The sequence below is a fragment of the Bubalus kerabau genome, chromosome 10 (assembly GCF_029407905.1).
Source record: "Bubalus kerabau isolate K-KA32 ecotype Philippines breed swamp buffalo chromosome 10, PCC_UOA_SB_1v2, whole genome shotgun sequence".
Classification (NCBI taxonomy): Eukaryota; Metazoa; Chordata; class Mammalia; order Artiodactyla; family Bovidae; genus Bubalus; species Bubalus kerabau.
Genome location: NC_073633.1, coordinates 35,158,165 through 35,164,792, shown reverse-complemented (window position 1 = coordinate 35,164,792; position 6,628 = coordinate 35,158,165). Strand labels below are relative to the sequence as shown.

The 6,628-nt window shown below is 47.6% G+C and overlaps 1 protein-coding gene across 1 annotated transcript; it reads left to right on the top strand.

Annotated features, from left to right (window-relative positions):
- Positions 1 to 213: 213 nt before the first annotated feature.
- On the top strand, positions 214 to 5,516 carry ACTC1 (actin alpha cardiac muscle 1). Its single transcript, XM_055536378.1, has 7 exons — positions 214 to 263; positions 836 to 986; positions 2,144 to 2,468; positions 3,176 to 3,337; positions 3,466 to 3,657; positions 4,439 to 4,620; positions 5,167 to 5,516. The coding sequence occupies exons 2-7, from the start codon at positions 858 to 860 to the stop codon at positions 5,308 to 5,310; spliced, it is 1,134 nt and encodes a 377-aa protein (XP_055392353.1). The 5' UTR covers positions 214 to 263; positions 836 to 857; the 3' UTR covers positions 5,311 to 5,516.
- Positions 5,517 to 6,628: the final 1,112 nt, after the last annotated feature.

Below are 6,628 nucleotides of genomic sequence, written 5' to 3'. Positions count from 1 at the left end.
GTTGCCCCCTCCCCTTCCTTACATGGTCTGGGGGCCCCCTGGCTGATACTCTCCCCTGCCCTTGGCTCCATGAATGGCCTCGGCGCTCCTCAGTGGTGCGAAGGCGACCAAATAAGGCAAGGTGGCCGACCGGGCCCCCCACCCCTGCCCCCGATCTCTCCAACTGACCCCGTCCATCAGCGCGCTATAAATCCGTGCGCCGCGCGCGGGGCACCAGCGCCTGCAGCCGTCTGAGCAACCGAGCAGATCCCGCCCCGCGGACCGTGAGTCAGCGCCGCCCGCCTCCGCGCCTCCCTCCGCCCGGCGCCCGGAGCCGGTGCCCCGCGCTCCCGCCGCTCCATCACTTTTCTTCTTTTAAGACCAAACTTTCCATTTGGTTCTAACTTCTTTTGTCCTGGGTCTCGATCTTCACAGGAGAGGGGCTAGCAGAGGGGGAGCCTTGCGCCCCATTGGGGGTCCCTGTTGTCTTGTGCTTTTCTCTCCCCCTGGGGCTGGAGCATGAATGGGAGTGTGGATGGAGCCGTAGTGGGTTCCCAGTTTGTGAAAAGGGGAAAGTGTGAAGGGCTGGGGAGGACCTTCTAAGGGATGGCTGTCCCTCTTGCCCTGGGGCAGAGGGTGAGCCTGCTGGCCCGGGAGCCTGTCCGGGTCCTCTCCCCCTGCTCCGCAGCTTCTTCTCACTCTTTTTCTGCTCCAGGGGAAGGGAGATGGCAGGCGTCCCCCGCCCCCGACTCCGGCCCGCGGAACCCCCTCTGCTCTGTCCCCTCCTCCGGGGGAGAGGACCAGGCCAGCTCCGCAGGTACTGAACTTGGGCCGCCTTGCTCTGCTCCACCTGCAGACCCCGCTGAAGCTGTGCCAAGATGTGCGACGATGAGGAGACCACCGCCCTGGTGTGCGACAACGGTTCCGGGCTGGTGAAGGCCGGCTTCGCGGGCGACGACGCGCCCCGCGCCGTCTTCCCTTCCATCGTGGGCCGCCCGCGCCACCAGGTAAACTTCACCCCGCTTCGTAGTCCCCAGCCCCATTGCACACCCCTCTCCGGCCACCTCTTCAGCCCAGCAACCGAGGAAATGACTCACTTGACCCTCCTGTTTCGTGAACTCTTTAGGTCAGATAGGAAAAGATGAATTAGCTTCAAATCCGAGCTGACAAGTAACAACTTACAGCCGCCAACATACCAGGAAATGTGCATTCCACACCCCACCCCAGTCCACTTCAGGGATACAGCTCGCCAAGGGTCCAACTCCCTGGTGTGAAAAGGCAGCAGCTTCTTTCAGTCCTCTCTTCCTCTTATACATTTCACCTTACTCCTTGGCCTTTTTTTTTTCAGTCTTGTTCAAAACTCATAATAATACAACTTCTCCCAGCCAACCAGGGGCCAAGCCACATTGCTCCCTCTTGTTCACAGCCAGTTTCTAGGGCTCCCAAAAGATGTAATCTATCTGCTTCCTGGCCATTGCATTTTTAGAAGCCAGGCGTGACAGAGGCAGTAAGTGCGTAGTGATAGTGACGTACCACCTTGTTTATTAAAAGAGACAGATGCTCTCTGGCTGTGCCACAATGCCTGGCCAGACAGACTGCCAGGGAGGAGAGGGTATTCCTCAGTGTGGGTGACCATGGGTACTCCAGGACACTCTGGATTTCACTCAGGCTGGATTTCACAGACACAACGATAATGGCATATCTGTCCTTCTTTTTAGGTTCACTTGATGAATGTCAAAATCTTTTCTCAGGGGACATACAATGTGTCGTTAATACAGTCATTCTGCAATGTAGTCATTTATATTCCAGTTGACATAGGTGATAATAATTAATTTCATTAATTATTACTAATTATTAATAATTTAATGAAGACATTATGGCAATTTAAAAATGAGATGAAGCTCTGCTTCTTCAGTGAAATAGCTTCATTCCTCCTTACCCCCAGTTATATTCTAAACAATAGAATTATGCCTCCTGAGGGTGGGGTGGAGAAAGGTGCAGGACTGATTTTAAATGATATTTCTGAATTGGGATAAACTATTGTTTATTATTTCTGGTATTCATAAGATGCCCCTTGATTCGGGCAGTTAGACAAATTAATTAGGCATTGCATACATTCCTGACATGGAGGAAGCTTGATTTTCTAATCTCTTTCTTCTTATAGGGAGTCATGGTGGGTATGGGTCAGAAGGATTCCTATGTAGGTGATGAAGCCCAGAGCAAGCGAGGTATCCTGACTCTCAAGTACCCCATTGAACACGGCATCATCACCAACTGGGATGACATGGAGAAGATCTGGCACCATACCTTCTACAATGAGCTCCGTGTAGCCCCAGAGGAGCACCCCACTCTGCTCACCGAGGCTCCACTGAACCCCAAGGCCAACCGTGAGAAGATGACTCAGATCATGTTTGAGACCTTCAATGTCCCTGCCATGTATGTGGCCATCCAGGCGGTGCTGTCCCTGTATGCTTCTGGCCGTACCACAGGTGTGTTTGGATTGTAAGGTGTGCGATTATGAGTCTGTCTTAATTACACTCCCAAGTCACTGACCTTGCTGTGAATCAGTTTCCCCAATGAAAAAAGAATGATGTCTTTCCTCACACTCTCTGGGGAGGTGTCTGTGCCAAGAGAGAGAGGTAGCAATAGTACCCTGAGCACGCTTATTTCTAAAAGCGGAAAGAATATGGAGTTAGAGCCTTTCCTTGCCTAAAATATGTGATGTCAGATATTGAGGCTCTGCACAAACTAGTAACCTGGAATGTAGCAACCGTTGGTGTGTGTTCACATTATCGCAGCCCCTGGGTAAACATCTCCAGTAGAGACAACCAGAGAGAACCTACATTCCCTACAAGGTCTGAGTCAAAAAAGAAAAATGTATAAATTAGATGTGAGGAAAAACAAAAAAACACACCTGGAGGCTTGTATAATATGCTAATGACTGGTAAGAGGGATGGTCATTTGAAAGTCTCCTGGGGAAATTCTACCACAATATTTAAAAGGATGAGCTGTCCCTGGCTTTAGGCTTAGCATTCATTATGCTCATTTTTATTCTTCACGTCTAAGGGATCTAATTTTATCTGGATCTTTGCCCAGTGCTAGTATCTCTTAGCCAAGAGTGGAAGTAGGCTTTGACATGGTGAAAGCAGTGGTGTCCTCAGAGATTTACCTTGTTTTTGCCTACTTCCTCTGACAGGCATTGTTCTGGACTCTGGGGATGGTGTGACCCACAACGTCCCCATCTATGAGGGCTATGCCTTGCCCCACGCCATCATGCGTCTGGATCTAGCTGGTCGGGATCTCACGGATTACCTCATGAAGATCCTCACTGAGCGTGGCTACTCCTTTGTCACCACCGGTGAGTCTGTGTGTGTTTCATCTGCCACAGTAGGTGTCTGGTTTTCTCCTCCACCAGAGACCCCACCTACCTCTCCAAAGCTGATGTCATTCTTCAGAGCTTACCTGTGACCCCCTTTATTTCTGCAGCTGAACGTGAAATTGTTCGTGACATTAAAGAGAAGCTGTGCTATGTTGCTCTGGATTTTGAGAATGAAATGGCTACGGCTGCTTCTTCCTCCTCCCTGGAGAAGAGCTATGAACTGCCTGATGGCCAAGTCATCACTATTGGCAATGAGCGCTTCCGCTGCCCTGAGACGCTGTTCCAGCCCTCCTTCATTGGTGAGTTGGATGGTCTGGTGCAGAAACACAGCTTGGGGCTTCCAGAGAAAAATCTATTATAACCAACAATGATTAAGGGGCCCTTGTGTTGAAAGTAGTCATAGCTTGGAGACCCACACAGTTCAGCCTCAGGTCCTGATGGCTTTTGCAGGGATGGCCATTCCTCCTCTGCAGCAATGATATGATAAAGGATGACACACTGGCTTCATCTTGAAACAAGGAATGAGATAGAGTACTAACTGAATAATCCATATCTGCAAGGAAGAGACGATGACTCAAGAGTGCTGACTTATTCTGGTAGATTCCATCACCAAGTAGTTAGACCTTTCTTCTGAGTCACTCATTATTAAGTGTGACAACAATCCTACTTATAGTAATAATTGGACACTCACGTGTCACTGAACATCTTTCCTAAGCAGGGATTTCCAAGAGGAAGCTTGTCGGTATCTTATTTTAGTCCATAAATAAGAATGGCATTCATTTCACATGAATGTGTGTCTCATGCTTTTCTATTACATCTCCATAGGTCTGATGGGTACAGCGCGTGTTCCCTCCAAACAGGTGCTAAAAGCAGTTGTTTGTGTCTTGGCAGTCTGTCGTAGATTACTCTCAGCACTTTTAAGACACCTGTTCCACAAAACTCTGCAGTGTCTCTTATAGAGGAACATATGTTTCAGAGACAAATGGTGACAGTTTACCAACACAGAGGAGTCTTGTTCTCTTCCCTCCACCCTGGCCCCATGGCCTGAATGCACTGTGACTTTTTTAAACTTGCTCATAGGTATGGAATCTGCCGGCATCCATGAAACGACTTACAACAGCATCATGAAATGTGACATTGATATTCGCAAGGACCTGTATGCCAACAATGTCTTATCCGGAGGTACCACCATGTACCCTGGTATTGCTGATCGCATGCAAAAGGAAATCACTGCCCTGGCTCCCAGCACCATGAAAATTAAGGTAAAGAACTTCTGTGGTGGGGTAGGGGGAACCAAGGCAGGTCTCCATATACCAAGCAGAATTCCTAACTCCTTTCCCCTCATACAAATAGCTTCCTGTCTCACAGAAACCTTTTGCTTTTATAGCACCTTTTCTGACTTTTCTGGCACTTTTCCCAAGATAGGAGATTTTAAAACACTTTGAAGCAGTGGATAAAAATAAATCTTTGAGGAAAAAAAAATTTTAATCTTTGAACACATTTTAAAAGACCCCAGCTTTCAAACTAGGCTTCACCATGCCTATAGCTTATTGCCACATATTCTCTGGTTCAGGGAAGTGGGGAACTTCTATTTTACAGAGTCTTTGATCATGGAATTGATGAAATAGAGAAAATGCATTCATCGTGAGTCAACCATATTCATTTGTAGGATTACTGGGCTTATTCATTTGTATCACATTACAGCAACTTGATCACCAGTGTATTTTCCGTGAATCTCCCCACCATGTTGCTTACTCTGTTGCTTGGAACCTCAGAGTTCACTGGCAGTTTTCGCTTTCCTTCTGCAGATTATTGCTCCCCCTGAGCGTAAGTACTCTGTCTGGATTGGGGGCTCCATCCTGGCCTCCCTGTCCACCTTCCAGCAGATGTGGATCAGCAAGCAAGAGTATGATGAGGCAGGCCCCTCCATCGTCCACCGCAAGTGCTTCTAAGGTGCCTTCTCTCTTAGTCTACATTACATTCAGGATGATGGTATGATGCTTTTTGGAGTCTTCTGAACCACCCTCCCTCATCTCTCATCAATCATTGTACAGTTTGTTTACACACGTGCAATTTATTTGTGCTTCTAATATTTATTGCTTTATAAATAAACCAGATCAGGACTTGCAACCTACAAAAGCAAGCATTTCTTATTTCTGTTTGGGGTTTGGAGAAGGAGTGGGATGGGGCCAGTGTTTGCTTGCTCAGTCTGTGAGCTCGTATACTGATGGCCTTGATACCATGAGCTTTGTAATATCACAGCACCACATCAGTTCATCAGTGTGACTTTTAGCTGGGAGCTACAATATTAAATTTTGATTTTACCCTTTGGGACAGAATCATGAAGATAATTTATATCTGAAAAGCAAATTAGGTTTTCAGTTCAGTTCAGTTGCTCAGTTATGTCTGACTCTTTGCGACCCCATGAACTGCAGCATGCCAGGCTTCCCTGTCCATCACCAACTCCCAGAGATTGCTCAAACTCATGTTCATCGAGTTGGTGATGCCATCCAGCCATCTCATCCTCTGTCATTTCATTAGTGTGATTAGGTTTAGGTCCACATAAGTGAGAAATGGATTGGAGAATACAGTTTGTGAAGACTAGTTTCTATGATAACACTGAAAATTGTGGTTTTAGCACATGTTCCAGTTATTTTTGTGACTTTGCCGAAGCCACATAGATATTGGTAATGAGAAAGTCAAGGTTATTTTAAATAGATTAGTATAAATTCTCAATTCAGTCTTTTCCATTGTCTTCCTGAGGGCCAGGCATGTTAACAGTGAGACAGTGAGGCCAGCTGACAGAAAAGCCCAGCCATACCCCATTCCAAATACTCCCTAAGCAAATCAAGACCACTGCGAACGTTCAAAACAAACGTGAGGATGGGGAATTCTCTGGAGGTCCAGCAGTTAGGACTCCGAGCTTTTACTGCTGTGGGTGCAGATTCAGCCCCCGGAACTAAGATCACACAAGCCACATGGTGTGGCCAAAGACAAACACCGAAAGAAATGTGAGGAAACGGGCACCAGATACCTCTGCCTAGTCAGTGACCGACTTGTGGGACAGACATCTTCAGGCTCTTCAGTTCTTTGAAATCTTGGGATCTTGGGTTGAGTAGAGTGAAGGCTCTAAAGTCCTGAGGGGTTAAGGGGGCAGAAAGGCACAATATTCCCTTCACTCTGTGCTGTACTCTTTGCAAAGGACGTTGGGCATAGCACGTCTATCATACTCTGTCTTTGAGGGGTTCACATACACACTACTCGGAAGCT